The following is a 24893-nucleotide window of genomic DNA, read 5'->3' as shown; positions in this document are numbered from 1 at the left end:
TAATGGTTTTATCACATGTAACTTCGTTATCTGACGGTTTTCTTCTGTTTAGAATAAAAATATTACCCTTCTTTGCAAAGTTGTTTGAATGGGCTTGATAATTTTAGCTTCTTTCCTTTAGCGTCAAAAGCAGTATCTGAGACACAGGAAGCTTTTCATGGATATTGAGAGAGAACAAGTGAAAGAACAGAACAGACAAAGGGAACAAAAGAGGAGGATTGAAAAGTAAGTTCTTTGATTCTCATTCTGAGACTGAGGTAACCAGTTAGGGTAATGGAATGCTTGCTAACACCAAGGGCTAGGAATCACCATGTTTGGGCTCATGGTATAGCTCAGTGGTAAAACATGTGCTTAACGTTCATGGTGCCCTGGGTTCAGTCCTGAGCCACTACACCAAAAGAAAATAAAAAAAGGAGGAGGGGGAGGAGCAGCAATAGTCAGGCAGTAGTCTTTCCTTTCCTTTCCTTTCCTTTCCTTTCCTTTCCTTTCCTTTCCTTTCCTTTCCTTTCCTTTCCTTTCCTTTCCTTTCCTTTCCTTTCCCTTTCTTTTTTCTTTTTTCTCTTTCTTTTTTGAGACACATTCACTTTGTAGGTACTCATTATCTATACCTAGATAACTTCATACCTGTAGTCATTTTCCTGCCTCTGTGTCCCAGGAGCTAGGATTGCAGGTGCACTACCATTTCTTGCTTGCTTTATTTATTTATTTAATTTATTTTTTAAAATTTATTTTATTTATATGAGTACACTGTAGCTGTCTTCAGACATACCAGAAGAGTGCATTAGATCCCATTACAGATGGTTGTGAGCCACCATGTGATTGCTGGTAATAGAATTCAGGATTTCTGGAAGAATAGTTGGTGCTCTTAACCTCTGAGCCATCTCGCTAACTCCTTGATTTTTTTTTTTTTTTACAAACTTAATTTTTTAGAACAGTTTTTAAGGTCATATTAAAATTGAGTGACAGAGTAACCTCCAAATAACCTCCCACCTCTTGTTAGTTTACAGCTTCCCCACTAGTACAGTTTGTTAACATTTGATGAGTGTACATCAGCATACTAGTACCCAGAGTTGATGGCATGCTGTAAAATTCCTTTTTGGTGTTGCAGATTCAAGTATATAATAATGAAATGTGTCACACATATATAAAATTATCTCCATTGTCCTGAAAACCTGTGCTTGGCCATTTCCTCCCTCTAAGGCCATCACCTCTCTGGCTCTGTGGTTTCACTTCCTCCAGTGTGTGTGTAAACTTTTCAGGTCAGTTTCCTATGGCTAGTGATATGAATTTAAGGTTCTTGCACTTCCTTTTCATGTTCCCATAGTTGTTTCTTTTTAAAATGTATTGTGTATAGCGGGGTAGGGGGTACTCACACATGTAGAGGTCAGAAGACAGCCTGTGAGAGTCAGTTTTCTTGCATCCTAAGGATCAAACTCAGGTTGTCAAGCTTGGTGGCAAACACTTTTACTGGTTGATGCATTTTACTGGCCAAATATTTGTTTTAAAAAAATATTTAATTAAAAACATTAAATAGTAATCTATCTTCTTGATGTATAACTGTTCTAAGTATCCTTTTGTCTGCTTAAGGTCATCTTAGATGCTTATACAATTTGGTACTTTTGAATAAAGCTACTGTAACAACTGCTGTGTGATTTTTCCTAAGGACATATATTGTTGGCTCATTTGGGTAAATATGAAGTATGCTCCATCTTTGTAAGAAACTTTCATAGTGTCTTCCACAGTGGCACCTTTTGCATTCCCAAGAGCAGTGAGAATTCCTGTTGCTCATGTCCTTGTCAATATTTGGTGTTGCCAGGATTTGGGGTCTGGACGTTCTAATAAACATGTATTAGAGGAGTGGTATCTCACCATCAATGTTCAGTGCCGTGATGACCTATGACATGCAGTGTCTTCCCACATGCTTACTTGCCACCTGCTTACCTTGGGCTCTGTGTCTATTCATATCTGTTGTCTATTTTTAAAATACTTTATTTATTCAATGTATGTGAGTATATGGTCTGTCTTAGTCAGGGTTTTTATTCCTGCACAAACATCATGACCAAGAAGCAAGTTGGGGAGGAAAGGGTTTATTTGGCTTACATTTCCATATTGCTCTTGATCACCAAAGGATGCAGGACTGGAACTCAAGCAGGTCAGAAAGCAGGAGCTGATGCAGAAGCCATGGAGGGATGTTCTTTACTGGCTTGCTTCCCCTGGCTTACTCAGCCTGCTCTCTTATAGAACCCAAGACTACCATCCCAGAGATGGCACCACCCACAAGGGAACCAACCCCCTTGATCACTAATTGAGAAAATGCCTTACAGCTGGATCTCATGGAGGCATTTCCCCAACTGAAGCTCCTTTCTCTGTGATAACTCCAGCTGTGTCAAGTTGACACAAAACTAGACAGTACACTGTACAACCTTCAGACACCTTTTCTTTTCTAATCTGCTAAGACTTCCAGTACACTGTTGAGAGAAAATGGTTGTTTCTGACTTAAATATGAAAGCTTACAATTTCTCACCATGAAATATGTTCTTAGGTTTTAATTTTTTTTATAGGACATGTAGAGGTCAGAGGTGGATGAGACACATTCACTTTGTAGTCTCTGTCATTTCTGTTGCCTGTGCCCTGGATCCTACGTGCTCTTGGGGGTTGGAAGTGAGCTGGCACAGAGTCAACAACACAGACTCCAGGAGTAGGTGAGAATGCTGCAGTAAGCTCATCTGAGCATTGCCACAAGCTCCTTTAATACCCTCCACCCGGGCCCCATTGGTTCCAAGAAAGTATCTGGTCTAAACAACAGCTCCTGATCGGCTGGGATTATTTGCACCAGCAATCCTTGCTCTCTCTTGAGGCAGTTAGGTCTTCCTGCAGAAATGCTGGTATCACAGATAGTCCTCAGTTAAGTCCTCCTGCAGGAGATGCTTTTGCAGTTTCACTGCCCAGAGGCAGCCCTGTGATTCCTGCTACAATGTTCCACTTGATTTTTGAGACAGAGTCCTTCATTGAACCTAGAGTTTGATATTTTGGCTAGGACAGTCCCTGGGATCTTTGTTTCTATTCCTTAGTGCTGAGAGTTACCATGCCTGCCTTTTACATGGGTCCTGATGCTTACAGGCACTTTACCTACCAAGCTTTCTCCACAGCCCTCTGAAATGGGCGTGATACCTATTTTCTAGTATGATTACATGAAATGGAGAAATATATGTAGAGGACTTTCGTGTCTGGCATTTAATAAAAATTACAGTAAAGAGTCTCTGTCACTGCCACAAAGTTTTTTTTTTGTTTGTTTGTTTGTTTGTTTTGTTTTTTTCAAGACAGGGTTTCTCTGTATAGCCTTGGCTGTCCTGGAACTCACTCTGTAGACCAGGCTGGCCTCGAACTCAGAAATCCGCCTGCCTCTGCCTCCCGAGTGCTGGGATTAAAGGCATGCGCCACCACGCCCAGCTCCTGCCACAAAGTTTAAGAAGTAGAAGACAGATGGATGGAGAAAAGGAGATCCCAAAATGCTAATTACATTGCTGAAAGTAGAGCAGGGATCATTTCGGGTAAAACTTCTTAAACTTTATTCTCAGTACTTATTTTTATGCAAACCTGGGTATATAGTTTTATAAGCAGTATATAGCAGAAAATTTACTGACAAATCATAAATCTACTTTCATTATATAATTACATATACAGCATAGTACTAAACTTTTGCCATGTATTAAAGATGAGAAAATTTGTATACTAATGAAATGGATGTGCTCATTTAGTTTTACATAAATAATTATACATTGACTTGAATATTTGACCTTAAGGTCATAAAGGCTTTTCAACATTTTTCAGAGTTGATATTTTGAATTGATAATCATTAATGCTGAGAATGAACTTCAAATAACTTTGTAGTGCAAAATGGCTGAAGTATGTTCATGGCCTTGTTTGATGTTGCTAGAAATTATTTTCTAATCCCAAGCCAAAATGTATTTAATGTTTTTTTTTAAATGAAATTTAGTTAGCAACTTTTAACAATAGTTTTAAAAAATGAAATTTTCTAACACAATACACTCTAAAGAGTTACTAACTTGGAATTTTCCAGCTAATACAATCTTGAGATATAATAATTTCATCTTGAAGAATGATGTAGGAACATACAAAAAGTCTTTGTTTTAAGAGCAGGAGACTTTCTATGAAAAACACTGCAGTTTGCAACATAGCAGTATTCTCAAATCTCTGCTGAGGTATTTCAGATACTGCTTAATGGCATGGCATGCTCGGTACAAAGTGTCGCTAAGCTCAAAATTAATGCCGCAGGGAAGCCATGATATAACTTTTAATTTTAATTGTTAGGTATTCGGAAACCTTTCACTTTTGCCAAAATCTTTATGAGTGCTCTATTAAGTTGTATAATCCTGTATGAGAAAGTGGCATACGGTTTAGGAAATTGGGCACTGGAGAATCAGACCAAATTCCCATCCTGAAGAAGACTGTCATCTGGGAAACAGTATGTGTGTGTTGGGTTAGGTTGGTGGGTCCTGGAAAAAAAATCCTTATGTTGTTATCTAATGTAGTTTTTGGTAGAGCTCTAATATCTTAATGATTATTTTTCTTTTTGAAGTAGGGTTTCATGTAGCTGAGGTTGATATTGAACTAAGCATGTAGTTGAGGATAGCCTTGAACCCCTAGTCCTCCTACTGTACCTCTCAGTTTCTGAAATTGCAGGCATGCTTGGATTGAACCTGCAGCTTTGTGTATTTTAGGCAAGCAGTCAACTAACTACTGCATCCATAGCTCAGATAATCTGTGTTCTTAATGTTCTTCAGAATTGTGGTTATATAATCTTTCTCAATAACAACACTCGGATCTAAGTAAGAGTATTGGCTCTGAGGAAGCAATACACATGCCAGCTTTATCTTACTATGTCTTATCTTTTAGCCATAATTATGGTCTGATCAACAGTAACGATATCTTTCAGTTCTTTGTGGGTCCAATAGGTTAAAGACAGAACAGAAATGCATTTAGCTCAGTTTGTTTAACTGAAACCAATATGCCTTTCCTGTAGGTTTGATGTCTAACCTAAATCTTGGGACACATGGCATACTTAGTGGGGAATTTTTATTTAGCAAGACTACTGGCCTTTAAAAACAAAGCCTTAAGGCTTTTGTCACTGTCTTCTTCTAGATAATCTTATTCCCCTAGATTTATATTCTTGACCTCAGAAAATAATATGAAAGTTACTGATTGTTTTACAGGTTGCATCAGAAGACTTAAAATCATCTTGTTGACATATAATTAAATTTTTTTTGCTTTTTTCTTGCTGAAGAAATAAATTTATGTATTCTTTGATGGAGGTTGTGTGTTTTAACCTGACGCCAAAAACCACTTTCTAAAATAATCGTGGGTCTGCTCTGTAAGCGTGAATTTATAACTGCTTCTCTTTGCCCACTTGTGAGAATTAAATGATATGATTTTCATTCACTTAGCAACTGCTTATGGTGTTTCTATTTGTTGATGGATGTCTTAGATTTAGGGATAAAAGAAATGAAATCTAGAATATCAGTCTTCAAAATACCTACACAGTAGATTTGGATGAGAAAAACAGAAGCAGATAAATAAGTAGATCATCATCATGCTTTGGATTAAGAGTTATAAAGCATCTACTCCCAGCTCTGCTTCCTACCTCCTTATAAAATGAGGATAGGGCTGGAGAGATGGCTAAGTGGTTAAGAGCACTGACTGCTCTTCCAGAGGTCCTGAGTTCAAATCCCAGCAACCATATGGTGGCTCATAACCATCCATAATGAGATCTGACACCCTCTTCTAGAGTGTCTAAAGATAGCTACAGTGTACTTACATATAATGAATAAATAAATCTTAAAAAAATAAAATGAGGATAATATTATATATCCTGTAAAGGTGCTGTGTTGACCAAAATAAGGTAGCATCTAAATGAACTTGACACAAAATTTTCAATAGCTGTGCTGCTGAAAATAGTGGCTGCTGTTATTATTAGAAATAAAAAGAGCTGGAGAGATGGCTCAGAGGTTAAGAGCATTGACTGCACTTCCAGATGTTCTCAGTTCAATTCCCAGCAACCACATGGTAGTTCACAACCATCTGTAATGGGATCTGATGCCCTCTTCTGGTGTGTCTGAGGAGAGAGACAGTGTACTCACATTCATAAATAAATAAATCAGAGAGAGAGAGAGAGAGAGAGAGAGAGAGAGAGAGAAAGAAGAGAAAAAAGAAAAAGAAAAGAAAAGAAAAGAAAAGAAAAGAAAAGAAAAGAAAAGAAAAGAAAAGAAAAGAAAAGAAAAGAAAAGAAAATGTGGGAGCACAGAAACTGTTTATAAACCAAAATTGAGGGCCTGGGTGGCAGAAAGGGACGACTTCTCAAGCCTAGGTATTGAATTACTAGGAACTGGATGAGAGAAAGATGGAATTGTAGGTTAAAGGACTACCATTGCAAAAGCAGTGATTTGTGAGATAATGTATTTCTGATGTGATCAGAGCTAAATAAATGGCATGAAGGGAGCCTTAAAATATAAAGACAAGATCATAAAGAGCTTACTGTGTCAGGAGGAAGTTGGACTTTATACTGAGAACAGGAGCCCAGTTAAAGGCATTGTGGGAATAGATAAGACTAGCAGCTAGGAGGTTATTGAAATAAGACAAGAGAGTAAAATTAATTTAAAAATATATATGAAACCCTCGTGAGTCAGTTACATTACACAGATTACTGTATTCTGTTGATTCAGCTATCCTTTACGGTAGGTTGCCTAATACTGTAGAGATACTAACTAATTTGCAGGTTTCAATAACTTGATAAGGTAGACTTTGTTCTTTTCATTTTAAAGATGAGAAAATGATCCCTAGAAAGGTTAGGCAGTTTGCCTGATGTAAGATTACACTTAATAAGTAGAACTGGGGCTTTATCCCAAATTTGGTGCCATCGCCTGATTTTAGAAATCTTTAACATGGGCTTGTCACACGTGTCAAGACCAAGGTTGGTAAAGAATAGAAGGCAATTTTAAGAGGGGGAATTAGGGATGAGTCCTAGACCTGTGGTTTATGTTACAAAGTAAATGAAGTACTATTAAACACAGCTCCCAGTAAGGAAGTGTGGGTAGAGGATACATTTAGACTAAGGCATATGAGCTTGAGGCACATAAAGATTTCAGTAGGAAATGCTAAATTCTTCTTCCAGTTATTGTCATTGTCATTATTATTAGAGATGGATCTTATATAATAAATAGCTCAGCTTGGTCTGGAAGTCACTGTAACTGAGGACAACCCTGAACTCCTAGACTGTTGCCTATATCTCCTGAGTGCTGGGATTCTCCAGGTGTGAATTGCCATGCTGAGTACTGAGCCCGGGGTTTATGCTATGCAAGTATCCTACTAATTGAGCTACATCCATAGCCCTTGTGAAATACATTGCTAAGGAGTAATACTTTGAGAACCCGGGAATGGGGGTCGTGGGAAGGGCTGGATAGGAAAGCTGTATGAGCAGAAATTGAGACTGTGCTGGGTTAGCCTTTAGGATTTAGTCATGTGGGTCAAAGAGGCAGACTTACACTTCCTTGAGAAGCTATTTTTCTGTAGAATACCTCTTTCAATGAAGAATAAGCCAGTTTTTCTATCATAGAAACCAAATTCCTTTTATTTGAGCATATTATTAGTGTTGGCAAATTCCCATAATTGCACAGAAAGTCAGTTCAGGGAGTCAAAAAATAATCCCTATTTTCAGCTCTATGCATTTACTTTAGTTTCACTTTGTAAAGAATTAGTGTTGTGTTTGGCCTTACTTTATGGAAGAGAGGACTAAGTGATGAGAAGTTTTTATAGGGTACAGTGGTACACACCTTTAATCCTAGAATTAGAGAGGCAGGGGCATATGAATCTCTGAGTTCAAGGCCAGCCTGTTCTATATAGCAAGATCCAAGCCAGCCAAAGCTACCTAATGAGACCAGGTCTCAACTGAGATTATTTATTTATTTATTTATTTGTCTTTTGAGATGAGGTTTCTCTGTGTAGCCCTGGCTGTCCTGGAACTCACTCCGTAGACCAGGCTGGCCTCGAACTCAGAAATCCTCCTGCCTCTGCCCCCCAAGTGCTGGGATTAAAAGCCTGTGCCACCACTGCCCAGTGAGACTAGGTCTCAAAACAACAAAGTTTTTGAGTTGTTTCCTCAATGAGAAGGTAATATTTTATATTAATTTATGTACAGTTTCACAATGATTATGTGCACTTCAGATGTATAAACATTAGTATCTACTTGTTTAGTTGTGAGATACCTAGTATATTGAATTTATAGATCAACTTTCAGTCTGTCATACTCTTACCTCTTTTTTGTTGAAAAATTAACATTGGTTTGAGAATACCTTTATTATAGCCAGATAGATGTTGTAAAAGCAGTCACACCATTGTTCTGACTTCCTCTAGTTTCTATTATATATCAATAAAGGGCATGTTTACATTAGAAGCTTTGAAGACATTAGAGAACAGAAACATGTTTATAGAGCAGTTGTTTATTTATCAACCTTTGTAGTGCTACCATTTTGGATTTTATGTTCTTTTCTGAGAGTAATCTATGGTCGTAATTCTTATCCTGAGAATTCTGGCCAAAGCTATGGATTCTTTCCCTAAGAAAATGCCTGTCAGATATCCAGTGAAAATGTCAAATTGACATATACATAAACTTGGATCCCAGGGACATAATCTATGACAGTGCTGTGGCTTTGAGAGTTTTAGGTGGCTGTGAGTGGTAACTGAAGCAGAAGCCATAGGTTAAGCCATTTGAGATGAAAATAGCATGAGAAAAAGGAAAATACCTACTAGAGCTTTAAGGAGACGGGCTTGCAAGGTAGACAGAGAAGGGTGAATCCAGAGAAATGTGTGATAAAACCTAGCAAAAACAGTTTGTCCAAAGGCTGAGCAAGAACAGTTGCAAGAGCAGAGTAGTTAGCAAGGAGAGGGCAAGTCATTAAGGACAAGAGAGTGCTCCCACACTTCCTTGGTCTTTTTTTATCATTGTTGCCAAAGAACTTTGTTTTGTTGTTTTGTTTTGTTTTGTTTTGTTTTGTTTTGTTTTTGAGACAGTGATTCTGGCTGTCCTGGAACTCAATTTGTAGATAAGGCTGCCTCAAACTGAGAGATCTGCCTGCCTCTGCCTACCAAGTGCTGGGATTAAAGGCGTGCTCCATCCATGGTCTGTGGAAACACACTAGTAGGCACACCCATTTGTAGGCACACTAAAGAATTATTTAATAGTGCCTATATGTTTTCAATTCAATCAAGCTGGTCAAGATGAATTTTTACAGAGCAGAACTGGGGAGGGATGCTTGGTGGCCACCATGACGGGGTTACACATACAGCAGTTGTAACCATGTTCAAAAGCCCAGGTCACCATAGCATAGTTCACAGTAAAATAAAGAACTAGTGTGCAGGGCTGGAGAAATGGTTTAGCAGTTAAGAACACTAGCTGTTCTTCTAGAGGATCCAGGTTTGGTTCCCAGGACCAACATGGTGGTTAACAACTATCTATAACTCCAGTTCCAGGGGATCTAATGCCATATTCTGGCCTTGTTGGGCACCACATACATGTGGTGCATAGACAAACATAGACAAAACACCCATACACATAAAATAAAAAGAAATACTTCTTTTTTAAAGTGGAAAAGCATACCTTTAATCCCAGGACTCTAGAGGCAGGGCAGGTAGATCTTCGTGTGTTCGAGACCAGCCAAGACAGCCAGAGCTACACAGAGAAACTCTGTCTCAAAAAATAAGACATAACAAAATAAAACAAGAATAAAACCAAGAAACACCAAATCAAACCGAACTGTTGTTTATGTTTGTAGATACTAGCCCAAAGCCGCTGCCATCCTATGCTCTCCTGTCGTGTGGTGTGTTTTCAGTCTTAGCCTTGTTTCCTAGCGTATGCTGAGTGCAGCATATAATCAGTGTGGTCTGTGCATGTGCTTGTGCTAGGTTTTTCACATCTCCTGTCTCACGTTCCCAGTTCAGTGCCTCATGTGCCTTTAACACTTGTCTTTCCTGGTATAAAGAGATTCCCTGAGCCCAGGTTGCAATAATGAGATTTCTCACCTCTGCCCTATTACACCTGTATGTTGTACTGCAGTTTCAGTCGTACCATAAAAACAGTTTTTATGTGCTTTGATAAAATACTTGACTTAGATTTACAGGGATAGCTCAGAAAATACAGTAAATGTGAGAAGGCAATTGAGAAAATCCTCATTTAAAGTGGTCGTTTCTCTCTCCTGGAAGTGGCTCATGGTTAGCTATCAGGATATGGATGAATTGGCTCAATACTGACAACATCCTGCCTATTATTCTGGTGCCTGATCTTTTGGGTTTTGTAGAATGGTGTCTAGAACTTAATTTAATCTAATTAAATGGAGGCTTTAATTCCCCCTGGAGCTGACAAACACCCCAGCTCCAGGGCCTCTGACACCCTGCAGGCAGAACATCGAACACATAAAAAGTAGAATAAATAAATCTTTGGAAAAGTATAAGTATGAATTTGCTCCCCACAACTTTTCAGATGATAATCTTACTTGCTGTAATTTTTAGCAATTGACCTAGACAGCATGTATTTATGAGTTCTAGCCTTAACACAGACATTTTTCTCATCTTATTCTGGGAGATTGAACTCATGGCTTTGCAGGTGCTAAGCATACTTTCTACAACTGTATTATAACCCTTAACAAGTCATGTTTCCTAACTGAAGCTCTTCAAATTTTTTTGTGATTTCTCTCATTGCACTCACTGCTAATTTCCTTTCTGGTTATAATTGGAGATTTAACTAGATATAATTTATTAATGTGCAGTAGACTATACCGACAGTATAAAAGTTGATAAGTGTTTTTGTATGTGTATGTCCATATTTTGTGTGTGCGTGTGCATATGTACCCATGTATTTATAGCCTAGAGTATATAATAAGTGTATGCTCTTAATCAGCTTTTACCTTATTTTTTGAGCAAGGGTCTTGCTGAGCCTGGAACTTAGCATTTCAGCTAGACTGGCTGACTAGTGACCTGCAAAAATCTGCCTGTCTCTGGCTTACCAGGACTGTAGGGCATTTTCTAAATTAGTGATTAATGGGGAAAGGCCCATTCTATTATGGGTGATGTTATCCCTTGGCTAGTAGTCCAGGGTTCTGTAAGAAAATAGACTGCACAAGCCAGTAACCAGCAACCTCTGTGGCTTCTGCATCAGCTTCTGCCTCTGGGTTCCAGCCCTACTTCAGTTCGTATCCTGACTTCCTTTAGTGATGGGATATCTATACTGTGGAAGAGTAAGCCTAATAAACCAAATTGCTTTTGGTCAAGGTCACAGCAATAGTAACCCTAATTAGGTCATCTGACATCCCCAGAACTTTTGTCATGGCATCCTTCTATACCCTCTTCTAACCCAGGCAATACTAGTCTGCTTTTTAAGTGGGCTGGTTTACATATTTTAGAGTTATATTCGAGCATACTTTAGAGATACTATGGGTTTGGTTCCCAAACCACTGCAATAAAGTGAATATCACAAAAGAAAGCCACTTGGATTGTGATTGTGTTCCTACTGCATGTAAAAGTTATCTTTTATAGCCTATTAAATGTATAATAGCATTGTATCTAAAAATATATAATATATAAACTTTTTAAACATTTTATTGTTTTTTGTGAATTTCACATCTTGCACCCCAATCCTACTCATCTCCTTGTCACCTTGTACCCACCCTTCATCCTTGCAATCTCCCCTCCCAAAATAAGAAAGAAATCTTCTTGTGATATGTCTTAGTTAGGTTTACTGCTGTTAAGAGATACCACGACTAAGGCAACTCTTATAAGGACAGCATTTAATTGGGGCTGTCTTACAGGTTCAGAGGTTTAGTCCATTATCATTAAGGCAACCATGGCAGCATCTAGGCAGGCATGATCCAGGAGGAGCTGAGAGTTATACATCTTACTGGCTTTTAGGCAGCTAGGAAGAGGGTCATAAAGCCCACACCCACAGTGACAAACCTACTCCAACAGGGCAACACCTTCTAATAGTGCCAGTCCCTGGGTTGTACATATGCAAGCCATCACATTCCACTGTCTGGCCCCATAGGGTTGTTCAAACACATGAGTCTATGGGACCCATACCTAAACATAGCACAGTGCAAAATACATTTAGTCCAACTTCCAGAGTCCCCATAGTCTATAGCAGTCTCAACAGTGTTAAAAGTTCAAAGTTCAAGGTCTCTTCTGAGATTCATCCAATCACTTAACTGTAGTCCCCAAAGCAAGACAGGAAACCATCTGGGCAGACTCCAGGCTCTGCATCTCTATGTCTGATGTCAAAGCTGTCTTCAGATCTCCAACTCCTTTTTTTTTTTTTTTTTCATCATCTTTGTTAAGTGCAACAAACGTCTTTCACTTGGGCTAGTTCCACTCCCTGCTAACAGCTTTTTTTCAGCACATAGTTCTGGCATCTCGAACATCTTGGGGTCTCCAAGGCAACTTAAGTGTTACAGCTTCTTGTTTTAATATCTGGGATCCACACATGACCTTCTGGGCTCCTCTAAAGGACTAGCCAACTCTGCCCTCTGTAGCACTCTAAGCTTAGGTTGATCCATCCATTGCCATTGCTGTTCTTGGTGATCAGGCCATGGTACTGGCATCTCCAGTACACTACAACTAGAATTCACCAGTAGCCTCTCATAGGCTCTTTTCATGGTGCCAAGCCTCAACTCCTTTGCATGAGCCCTTTAGTCCCTGGCTGTGAACTACACCTGGGGCTATACCTTCATCAGTGGCCTTCCATGGCCTCTCAGTGCCAAGCCTTTCTTCAAGCCATTCTTCATGACACCTTCATGTCTTCAAAACCAGTACCACCTAGATGACTCTTACACATTACCAAGTATAGCTCTAGCACAAGGTACAACCTTGGCTATCTTTGGAACACAGCTTTTTTGTGCTTTCAGAAAACACCTCCCAGAAGATTTAATCTCAGTGATGCTGGCCTCTTCTTCTTTTTTTTTAATAATGAAATCTTTTTTTAATTATTATTATTTTCTTTATTTACATTTCAAATGCTATCCCGAAAGTTCCCTATACCCCCCCCCCCCCCCTTGCTCCCCACCCACTCCCACTACTTGGCCCAGGCCTTCCCTTGTGCTGGGTCATATAAAGTTTGCAAGACCAAGGGGCCTCTATTCCCAGTGATGGCTAATTAGGCCATCTTCTGCTACATATGCAGCTAGAGACACAAGCTCAGGGGGTACTGGTTAGTTCATATTGTTGTTGCACCTACAGGATTGCAGCTCCCTTCAGCTCCTTGGGTACTTTCTCTATCTCCTCCATTGGGGACCCTGTGTTCCATCCAATAGCTGGCTGTGAGCATCCACTTCGGTGTTTGCCAGGCACTGGCATAGCCTCACAAGAGGGCTGGCCTCTTCTTAATCCCCACTAATTCCTTAGCTCCAGCTAAGCAGCATCAATTTTCATAGTAGTCCCTTTTATTCTGGACTCTAAAGCCAGAGCCATGTGACCAAAGCTGCCAAGTTCTGCTGCTTGCTGGGGTAGGAACTTGGCCCCTTGTTCTATCACATTATCACCAGCTTTCTGTTTTCCAATTCCTTCACTGCCTAAGCTTGACTGTCCTGGAACTTGCTCTGTAGATTGACTTTGAACTCAGAGATCTGCATGCCTTCTCTTAAGCACTGGGATTAAAGGCCACCAAACCTGGATTTAAGTTTTTCTTTACCTAGAACTTGTTCTGTTCTAGGCTGGCCTTGAGCTCAGATATCTGCTTGTCTTTGCCTCCTGGGATTAAAGGCTTGTACTACTACCACGCCTGAATCTAAATTTAGCTGTTGTGGAATCTTGCCAGAAGGTCATTACTCCCTTAATTCAATGCAATATCCTTGAACACTGGATTCAGCTCCATTTCACTTCTTCTTTTTCCTTTTTTTAACTTATTATTTTATTTTATTAGATATTTTCTTTATTTACATTTCAAATGCTATCCTGAAAGTTCCCTATACCCTCCCCCCACCCCTTGCTCCCCACCCACTCCCACTTCTTGGCCCTGGCATTCCCCTGTGCTGGGTCATATAATGTTTGCAAGACCAAGGGGCCTCTCTTCCGCTACATATGCAGCTAGAGACACGTGCTCTGGGGGTACTGGTTAGTTCATATTGTTGTTCCACCTATAGGGTTACAGCCCCCGACCATTTCACTGCTTGGTGTCCCTTTAATACTCAAACGATATATTTTATATTTTTCCTTTCTCAGCTTGCTATGCTTGTTTAAAGTATTCTTCATGAGATTTAACCAGAGAACAAAGTCTTTGTTGAGCTTTTTTGAGACTTCCTTTGTCGGTGCAATTAATATAAATCTCTTTACCTTAGCCTCAAGTAGACACTTCAGACAAGGGCAAAAAGTAGCCAGATTCTTCACCAAATTACCACAAAAACACATTGAAATTCTCCACTGAAACCTCTTGGGCCACGTCTACACAATTCATATCACTCTCAGTAACAAAGTCTTCCATATTCCTACTAGGATAGCCCATTAAACCACATTTTAAGTATTCCACTGCTTTTCAAATCCAAAGTCCCAAAATCCACATTCTTCCAAACAAAAGCATGGTCAGACCTATTACAGCAATACCCCACTTCTGTCTTAGTTAGGGTTTTAGTGCTCTGAATAGACACCATGATCAAGGCAACTTTTATAAGGACAACATTTAATTGGGGCTGTCTTATAGGTTCACAGGTTCAGTCCATTATCATCAAGGCAAGAGCATGGCAACATCTAGGCAGGCATGATGCAGGCAGAAATGAGAGTTCTACATCTTCACCTGAAAGCGGCTAGTGGAGGTCTGACTTCTAGGCAGTTAGAATGAGGGTCTTATAGCCTATACCCATCATGACATACCTACTCCAAAAGGGCCACACTTTCTAATAGTGCCACTCCCTAGGCCAAAATCATGTAAACCATCATATGATAGCTGTAGTGTGTCACAGTGTGTCCCACAGTATACCCCTTTGTCCACAATTGCAATGAGTCATTGATCTGGTTTGAGGCCTTTGGTTTCTGCTAAGCTACATCCAATACTGGAATCTTATGGGATTCCTCTCAGATAGCCTGTTGTTGCCCTGTGTCATGGAGATCCTGTAGTATTGGATCTATAGGACTGGCCTCTTCATGAGATCCATTAGTTCATTGATGGGGTAGATATTGGTGTGGGCCAACTCAAAGCACTGAATCTGAGCCTGGGAGTTATCTGAGCTGGTCAGCTCTCCTGATCTCCTGCACCTCACCCACACCTCCAGGGCAAGCTTTCCATCACTGCCCTGCCTAGTTCAACTAATGTTGCAGCCAGTGAAGGACAGAACCAGCTCTCATGTACTCAGTGCTGGCTCAACTGTGTCTAAACCATCAGGCCTGCTCTCCTGACTGCTGTAGCAGGTGAGGGGCTGAGCCAGCTTTCCCCAATCTTATACCCTCAGCCTTGGCTGGCTCACCTACAACCATGCCCTACCACCACAGTCAGTTCTACTGTGCTGCCCAATGAAGATGTAGAGTCCTCTATCCTGAGTGCTGCAGCCTATGAGGGAGAGGGCCAGCTCTTTTGCTCTAGTGACCCTGGGGCCAGCTCTCTGGCCTGCAGAATGTGGCAGGGAGTTAGAGTAGGGGAGCTCATCTCTCCCTCACCACTGTTGTTGAATGGCAGACAAGTGGCAGGGCTGGCTCTCTCATGCTAACACCCCCCACCCTGACATCCCCATCCTTCTCACTCCCTGTCTTCCACCCACCCCTCACTGGACTGGTGGTTGGCTCAGGCTTACTCCTTGCCAAGGCCACATGGCCCCAGGTACAGGTTATCTCTGGCAGGGATTGTCTTGGTCATGGTCTGCTGCATGAAGCTTGCGGGGTGCTGGACTGGTGGTTGTCTAGAGCTTGCTTCCCAAAAGGGCCTGGGGTCCTGGTAAAAGTTGTTTTGTCTCAGGCTCACTCCCCACCCTCCCCATCCTCATATTTCATTTAAAATACCTTATTACATGGAGCGGTGGCATATGCCTTTAACCCTAACACGAGAAAGGCAGAGGCAAGAAAATCTCTGTGATTGGAGGCCAGCCTGGTCTACAAAATGAGTTCTAGGCCAGCTAGGGCTACATAGTGAGACCATGATTCAAATCAATTCTTTATTAGTAAATGTTGACAATCATCTGAGTCTTTAACAAATTGTAACCTTTTTATTAGTCCAATCTCTTGTCCTTATGTTAATGGCTGCAGACTTATCAGAGTGATAGTTACTGAGTACTGGAATGGCTATGGCAATTTTCCTCTTTTAAATTTATTTTTATTTTGAGACAGGGTCTCTCATTCACTTTGTAGCCCAAGCTGAGCTAGGCTGGCTGTGTGGCTCAGACTAGCCTCGATACTCTGCAGATACCTGGATAATAGTTTCTGGCAATAAGATGACAGTAGCATTAACTAACTCTTCTCTTTATAAATATATCTCTTTGGTACATGGTACTATTTGATAGCATTTTCCCACAGTAATACTTTCACATTTGGAGTAAAGGGCTTGGACTGTTGCTTAGCTGAGTTAAAGAGTGATTGCCTAGCTTGTGTGTGTCCCTTGGCTTGCTGTCTGGTACCAAGAAAGTAGTAGAGGAGGGGAGAATTGTAACTGGAGGAAGAGAGAATCGTGAGTTAGAGCCCTGCCTGGGTCGTATAGTGAGATCCTGAGCAAAACAAACAAGCACAGTCTTCTTAAACCCTGCTGCTGTGTCATGAACTAAGTTCTTGTAATGTTGTAACTCTTTCATTTCAACTGCGTTCACAGCAACTTAAGCAGAAGGGCGTGCATTACTTTACCAAGAAACCATGTTCTTTGTTCACCTCTTGATTGTAACTCCCAATCATTTGCAATGAGTCTGTCAGAGGTTGGTGAATCATCAAGCCTCACTTCAAATTCTAGTTTCCATGTTTTTTCCTCTGCAATCTGTAGCTATTTTTTCCACTTTAGTTTTGAGTCCCTGAATGTCAACCATAAAACTTGGTGTCAACCTCAGCCAAGATCCTTAACTATACTTGATTTAGCCTCCTAAAGCATGGCTCTTACTGGAAATGAATCCTTTCCAGAACACTTACAGTTTACTTTGCCCAGATGAAGCATTAGATCTATCTAGCCTAGGAAGTATGGAAACAACATTGGTCTCTTTATATATATCCATCAGAGGTCTTGGGGATTCACATTCATTATCAACAAATATTACTCTTTTTTTTTTTCCCAGAAGAACCTTTTTTTGTTTTCCCAAAAAAGTACTTCTCAACAGTGGGCTTAAACTATTCTATGACTAGGCTAGGGATATAGTTCCCCTGGTAGATTGCTTGTCTAGCACACGCACACATCCCTGGGTCTGATCTGCAGCACCACAGAAACTGTGATAGCACATACCTGTGATTCCAGCACTCAGGAAGAGACAAGGGAGCCAGAAGTCACCCCTTGAGTCCTGATTAGCCTTAGTTAATGTCATCTTGACACATCCTGGACTTATTTGAAAGAAGCTTTAAATGAAATTTTTCTGGATCATGTTGGTCTGTGGGTGTATCTATGAGGAATTGTGATTATTAATTGATATAGGCAGGCCCAGCCCACTATGGGTGGCACTTGTTCCTCAGGCATGTAGTCCTGAGCTGTATAAAAAGCTAGCTAAGCATGAGCCAGGTAATGAGCCCAAAAGCAAGCCAACAAGCAGCATTCCTCCATGGTTTCTGATAATTAGGTTCCTGATTGACTTCCTGCCTTGACTTCCTTTTATGATAGACTGTGACCTAGAAGTGTAAGATGAAGTAAAGTCTTTTTTCCATTAAGAAAGGACCAGATACTCTATCACAGCAACAGAAAGGAAACTAGGACACTAAACTACATGACGAATTCCAGGCCATCCTGGGACACATGGGGCCTGTCACAAAATTTCTTTCTAGTAAACATTTAAATAGATGTTTTGTCATTTAGGTTTGTTCCATGTAGAACACAAGCAAAGTAGACCTAGTATACTGTGTGATAAGTATTAGCCTCTGGGATTTCAGGTTGGGAAATGAGCATTGGCTTTAAGTTAAAGGAGCTCTAGCACCTAACCAAATAGACATCTCATACTTTGAAGCTTTGTAGACAGGCATCGACTTGATCTTAAAGCTCCGGTGAGACTTGTAAGCAAGCTTTAGTATGCTTATAGTATGCTTTGTCTTGACTAATACCTGACAAATGAGATAGGTGTATACTTCAGTCTTAAAGTTTTTCTTATTTGCATCACTTTTGTTGTGATATACTTTAGCATTTCTGTCTTTAAGTTTTCAGATTTACATCTCTGACAAAATCATGTTTACTGTCCTTTTTACTCAGAAATTGTTGCTTTCACCCATGGAAGATTTATTTCAGTCTTTTTCATGTTACTTCTTGTTGTTCAGCATAGGGTCTCACTATGTAGTGTAGTCTGATCTGGAATTCACTTTATAGATCAGGCTAGCCTCAAACTTGGGATGATCCTCACACTTCAGCTTCTTGAATGCTGAGATGTATATATGCTGCCATGCCCAGCAGATCTTTATTTTTGAACATATATAATATGTCTGTAGTAACTATGTAAATGTCCTCTGTGTAATTCTAACCCAACAGTCCGGTTATAGTTGATCTTGTTTGATGATTCTGCTCATTATGAGTGCTTTTCCTGTCTCCTTTGCATACTTGTTATCTTAGTCACTGTTCTATTGCTGTGGAGAGTCACAAGACTATGGCAACACTTAGAAAAGTATTTCATTGGGGCTTGCTTACAGTTTCAGAAGTTTACTTCATTATCATCGTGGTACGGAGCATGGCGTTATGCAGGCAGGCTCTGGAGCAGTAGTTGAGAGTTCTGCATCCTGGTCTATAGGTAAACAGACTGATTGACTCACTCTGGGCTTGGCATAGGCTTTTATGTATGTATCTGTCTGTCTGTCTGTCTGTCTGTCTGTCTGTCTGTCTGCCTGCCTGCCTGCCTCCCTGCCTGCCCTACCTACCCATCTGTCTGTCTGTCTGTCTCGTTTATTTTGGGAGACAGGATTTCTTTACATTGCCCTTACTGTTCTGGAACTCACTCTTTAGTCTAGGCTAGCCTCAAACTCAGAGAGATCCACTTGCCTCTGCCTTTCAAGTACTGGGATTAAAGGTGTGCACCACCATGTCCAATATAGGGCTTTTGAGACCTCAAAACCCAATTCCAGTGGCACATTTTCTCCTACAAGACCACACCCCTTAGGCCTTTCAAAATAGTTCCACTCCCTGGTAACCAAGCATTTAGATCTATTGGGCCTGTGAGGTCAATTCTATGGTGGCATATGTTGATTGGAAATCTGTACTGGTTGGTGTTTTGTTTTTGTTTTGTACATGACACAAACATAGACATATTTCAGGAAAATAATTCTTTTTTTTTTTTTTTTAAAGATTTACTTATTTATTTTATGTATGTGACCATACTGCCCTTGACACACCAGAAGAGGGCATAGGATCCAATTACAGATGGTTATGAGCCACCATGTGGTTGCTGGGAATTGAACTCATGACCTTCGTAAGGGCAGCCAGTGCTCTTAACCAGTGAGCCATCTTTCCAGCCCCAGGAAAAGAATTCTTAATTGAGAAAATGTCTGTGTTAACACTGGCCTGTATGCAAGTCTTTGACATATTTTCTGGATTAATGATGAATGTGGGAGGGGCCAACTCACTGTAGTCTGTGCACCCTTGGACAGGTGAGCCTGAGTTATATAAGAAAACAGTCTAAGCAAGCTAGGAAAAAGCCAGTAAGTAGCATTCCTCCGTGACTTGTGCTTTGATTCCTGCCTCCAGTTATTGCCTTAAGTTCCTGCCCTGACTTCCCTCATTGCTGTGACTTTTGAGTTGTAAGATAAAGCGTAGACCCTTCCTCCTCAAGTCGCTTTTGTCATGTGTTTATTACAACAGTAGAAACTCTAAAACAATATCTAACATTATGATTTACTTTTTACCTTTTGGTTGGTAAGTGTATTGCTGTTACATATGTGTTTTACTCAGGGACTCCATCAGGTTACATTTGAATTTTCCCCTGTGCTGTTTTCTAGAAACATTGAAGGCACTAACTGTTGGCAATAATAGTGATTGTTTTTCTATTTCTCATCTATTAGGGACTACAATGTTTTGCTCACTGATATCAGTGTTTTGAAAGCTGTTATTTTTGGTGTATAATATTGTTTGTTTGTTCTTCCCTCCCTCCCTCCGTCCCTCCCTTTTCCCTTTTTTCCTTCCTTTCTCTTATTTTCTCGAGATAGGGTTTCTGTATATAGCCTTGGCTACCCTAGAACTAGCTCTATAGACCAGGCTGGCCTCAAGCTCATACATCCCTCTGCCTTCTGAGTTCTGGGATTAAAGTCAAGAGTCAGTACTGCCTGGCCTTATTTGCATTTTAAGTTTCTTTGGTGTGAGGACAAACCTGGCCACTGTCCCACTGTTTTGGTGGTGACATACATCCTACCTATCAGTGCTTTTGACCTGAACCTGTTTTTATGCTGGGATTCTTACATAAAATGTTTTACTAACCAGTTTTCATTTCCCTTGAGAACCGATTTATATAGGTGATTAAAAGATAAATTCCTGTCAGTAAACATGAACACTTTCTGAAGATGCTCTTAGATTGATGAACTGATTTTGTGATTCCCATTTTTTGAGGGCATTTCTAGAGTAATTTGGATCAGGGAACTAATTTTAAATAACAGTTTTAGAAAATTCTAATTATGTTTTATTTCACTTTCAGAATTAAGAAAAAGAAAGAACAACAACGCTATGCTGAAGAGCAGAGACTCCTAAGAATGAACTGTCATGAAGAACCTTATTCAGAAGAGAAGATAAGTGATGTTTTAGCCCAGTTACAACTGGAAGAAATAAAAGGAGCCAGAGAAAAACAGCAACAAAGAGAAAAAGAGTACAGAAGGTGATTTTAAACGTTCTGTGTGAAATTCTCAGGCTAGAGGAGACCTAGTGAAAAGTAGGCATTCCCATATGCCTTAACAGACTTGCTTTAACCTGGTGATGGCGGCCCACGCCTCTAATCTTAATACTCAGGAGGCAGAGGCAGGTGCATCCCTGAGCTCCAGGACAGCCAGAGCTACACAGAGAAATCCTGTCTCAAAAAAAGTCGGAGACGCTGCATGCCTTCTCATACTTTTCTTTATTTAGGGTGTATGCTCCACTACTATTTTGATTGGCTAGCACCTGTTGGGATTAGTACTGCATTTTCCTACTGCCATGTCCCACCTACTACATAGAAAGACTAGAGGTACAGAGGAGAGAAATCTAGCTATAAAATCAGGTATATGCATATTATTCTCCTAGTAGTTTTACCTGATTTACCTGACTGCACTGTATTTTTATAGATATGTAGAAGCTTTACGAGTCCAGGTCCAGGAGAAAATGAAGCTTTATAATATCACTTTACCTCCATTATGCTGTTGTGGTCCTGATTTTTGGGATGCTCATCCTGATACCTGTGCCAACAATTGCATTTTTTATAAAAACTACAGCGGTAAGTTTCTTAAGGAATAGTTGAGTCTCAATAGCAAGTAAAATTAAATATCTATATATAGTAATTCAAGAGAATTTTATTTATGCCTTTATAAAACTAATATGTGAGACAATGAAAATTATTATAGTTTAATTTCTGATTGGTCCTGCTCATGATGGAGAAGTGTTTCCAGCTCATTACACTGTATAGAAGAGGACTTGGATTCCAGATCATCCCTTAATTGAACACTATTAAGAGATTGTTCTTGCTGGGTACTAGCGCACAATTCCTTTAAAATCAGAACTTGGGAAGCAGAGTTAGATGGATCTCTTGGAGTTCCAGGCCAGTTTGGTGTACAGAATGAGTTCCAGGACTGCCAAAGGCTACACAAAGGCTACAACCTGTCTTGAGGAAAAAAAAAAAAAAGTCTGTCCTTTTTAGCTAAATTTGGAGTCTGTTATCTCCAAGCATGTGTATATACTAGTCTGTCAGTTCTGCTGGGGACACTAAGAAAGATGAAAAGCTTTATCAAAAATCCCAGGCAGAGACAATGGAGTGAATCCTTTCTGTAATATTTCCTGCCCAGCAGTAAGTATTGATTTATAGAGCATAGGAACTTTGTCAACATCATGTAAACACTCACTGAAAATGTTGCCAGTATTTATCTACCAAAAATGCTTCATCTGCGTGATATAATTTATCAGTCCTATGAGTTACTTTAAAACTTCTTATGACAATATGAAATACATGACATATTTTATATACGTCTCCCTAGTTTAGGCCACACTCCAGCTTCATCAAACTTCCTCTTAGACTTTTTGTATCTCATACACTTGGTTCTCTACCTATAGTCCTTTTTTTTCTTTTCTCCTGTTTATGCCTCAAAAGCCTACTTTATTTGTTTGTTTGTTTGTTTGGTTGATTGGTTTGGTTTGGTTTTTTGAGACAGGGTTTCTCTGTGTAGCCCTGGCTGTCCTGGAACCCACTCTGTAGACCAGGCTGGTCTCGAACTCAGAAATCCACCTGCCTCTACCTCCCAAGTGCTAGGATTAAAGGCGTGCGCCACCACTGCCTGGCAAAAGCCCACTTTAAATGGTCCAGCTTCTCACATCTTTCCAGGGTTCCCTAGCTATTTATTCATATCCATCTTCCTATTGTGATGATATTTTATATATGTCCGTGGAAGCACTTTTTATTACAACTTTGTTTCCATTTTTCTATAATCTTTTTTTCTTTCCTCACAGAGAGTTAGCCTTTATTGTCAGTACTCAATAAATATTTATTCTGTGGCTGGAATTAATGCCTATGGCATTCTTTGGCAATGAAGCAGTGCTAATAGGGAAAAGAAGTGAGAGAGCCACCTAGAGTCTAACTTTATTCATCTCTGTGCAAACTTTCATTTGCAGCATATAATCGGGCATTGCATTCAGTCATCAATTCTTCTGATATCTCTGAGGGGAACGCAACTCTTCGAAATGCCATTCGTAATTTTGCTTCTGCACATAGACGGACTCCAAAACAAAGTCTCCAGTAAGAGTCTGAAATCAGAACCAATGACTGGTAGTATTTCCACCTTCATTTAAAATCAACCACAAGAATTATATAGAAAAGGCTGTTAATATGAATATAATGTATTATCTGGAAGGAAAGCAAGTCCACGTAACTGTCTATCTGCTTTGGGACCAACATTGAAAGCTGATTGCCAAACTTGTCTCTTTGGTTTAAACCTTTGTGGAACCTGTTATTTTTAAAGTAATTAGAAAAGTAAGGTTTCTCTTACTTTTTTGCTGGACTTTTAAAAAAAATGTATTTTAAGCTTTTTCTTTAATTAGAGAAACTCATGAGAAATCTTTGACATTATCTTACTATCATCCTTCTGAAATTGTCTTCTGAATCTTGACAGTACTGAAAGAGTCTGAGCTCTAATGCTCATCTATAGTACCATTGGCTTTTCTAGTTTTATATAAGAATTAGAGATGAGAAGAATTTGAATTTGGCATACATTTTTTTAAAAAAAATTTTCCTCCCATCTCTTTTACTTTTTAAATGACTGCCTCGTTTTTCATTCAGTGACATTGGATATAGGACTTTAAATTTTATTTTATATTAAATTTGTTTGAGATTTTATTTATTTTTATGTATATGAGTGTTTGCTTCAGTGTAGGTACAGAGAGCTCTGGAACATGAGTTAACTCAGGGTTTCTTTGCTGACAGCAAAGAATTCTACAGTTTGTCTAAAAATTACTGTATATCTACTGTACTTAAATAACATAAGAAAAAAACAAAACAAAACCCAACACTCCTCATGCTAACTTCTCTTTTCACAGCTAAAGAGTGTCAGCAAAATGCTATGTCACATAGAAAACCACAAGACAACCTGAAGCTACTGGAAGCCACCACAGTGTCAACAGTTCCAGCCTCACAGTACACCCTGAGCTACAGCCCTTCCAAAAGGCATTTTCCCCATGCCAAGCAAGGAACATCAAGAATTTGTTTCTGAAATTTTGTTTACTTTACAAACTATAGATATGTTTTATGTCCAGTTTTCAATTTGGGCCTCACAGCTAATATTGATGTTAATATCACCTCACAAGCTGAAAGCGTACTGCTAGAAACATCTTCAAATACCTTGTCATACCAAAAGCAAAATGCAAAGTAAGGAGAACACAAGAGCACCTTTTAATTTTAAAGTGTTTGGAAACATGTACAGCTTGGTTATAGTTTCAGAGCTCTAGACACACATGTCCACGTCATGTAAGCCAGACACTTTGAGAAGCTGCAGTGGGACTATGGTTAGATTCTAAATTAAATTCAATGAGGGCAATAGACACAGCTCAAATAAGATGTGTGGATCATGGTACTCCCCTCTCTATGGTATGTGCAAGGGGATAAACAAACATTTCTAGTTGTGCATGATATCTTTAATCCTACTACTATGGAGGCCAATGCAGAAGGATCAGGAGTTTGAGGACAGCTGAGCTACATGAAACTGTCTCAAAAACTTTTTTAAAGCCAAATAAAATAGTTGTTTATCCTTCTGCTTCTGTTGCTATTCTTCATCTTCTTCCTCCTGTTTGTGAACAAATCAGTAGGATCCTTTTTACTGTCAGACTTTCCCCTTGATTTGTACTTGTGACATCCTTCTATTTCTCCCTCTGCTTCACCACCTCACTGACACAGGGCTGCTTTTCTCTGCTACTTAAGCTGTTCAGCATCTCACTCAACTGTTTGTTTGTTTAACCACATCTACAAATAGAGATTCCCAGGATTTGTGGCTTTGGTCTTGGGCCAGAGTTCTGAACAAAACAAGATGAATGCAGACGGTGC

General features: G+C 39.8%; 1 protein-coding gene across 1 annotated transcript in view; it reads left to right on the top strand.

Annotated features, from left to right (window-relative positions):
* Positions 1 to 24501, top strand: part of Ccdc15 (coiled-coil domain containing 15) — a 66109-nt gene extending 41608 nt beyond the window's left edge. Inside the window, exons 12-16 of the mRNA XM_021206817.2 lie at positions 122 to 225; positions 20820 to 20996; positions 21439 to 21587; positions 22973 to 23096; positions 23894 to 24501. Of these exons, the coding sequence (XP_021062476.2) occupies positions 122 to 225; positions 20820 to 20996; positions 21439 to 21587; positions 22973 to 23096; positions 23894 to 23897 (558 nt within the window). The 3' untranslated portion in view covers positions 23898 to 24501. The remainder of the gene's footprint in view (positions 1 to 121; positions 226 to 20819; positions 20997 to 21438; positions 21588 to 22972; positions 23097 to 23893) is intronic.
* Positions 24502 to 24893: the final 392 nt, after the last annotated feature.

The sequence above is a fragment of the Mus pahari genome, chromosome 10, assembly GCF_900095145.1.
Source record: "Mus pahari chromosome 10, PAHARI_EIJ_v1.1, whole genome shotgun sequence".
Taxonomy (NCBI): domain Eukaryota; kingdom Metazoa; phylum Chordata; class Mammalia; order Rodentia; family Muridae; genus Mus; species Mus pahari.
The sequence above is the reverse complement of the archived record's forward strand: the minus strand, read 5'-3'. Positions and strand labels throughout refer to the sequence as shown.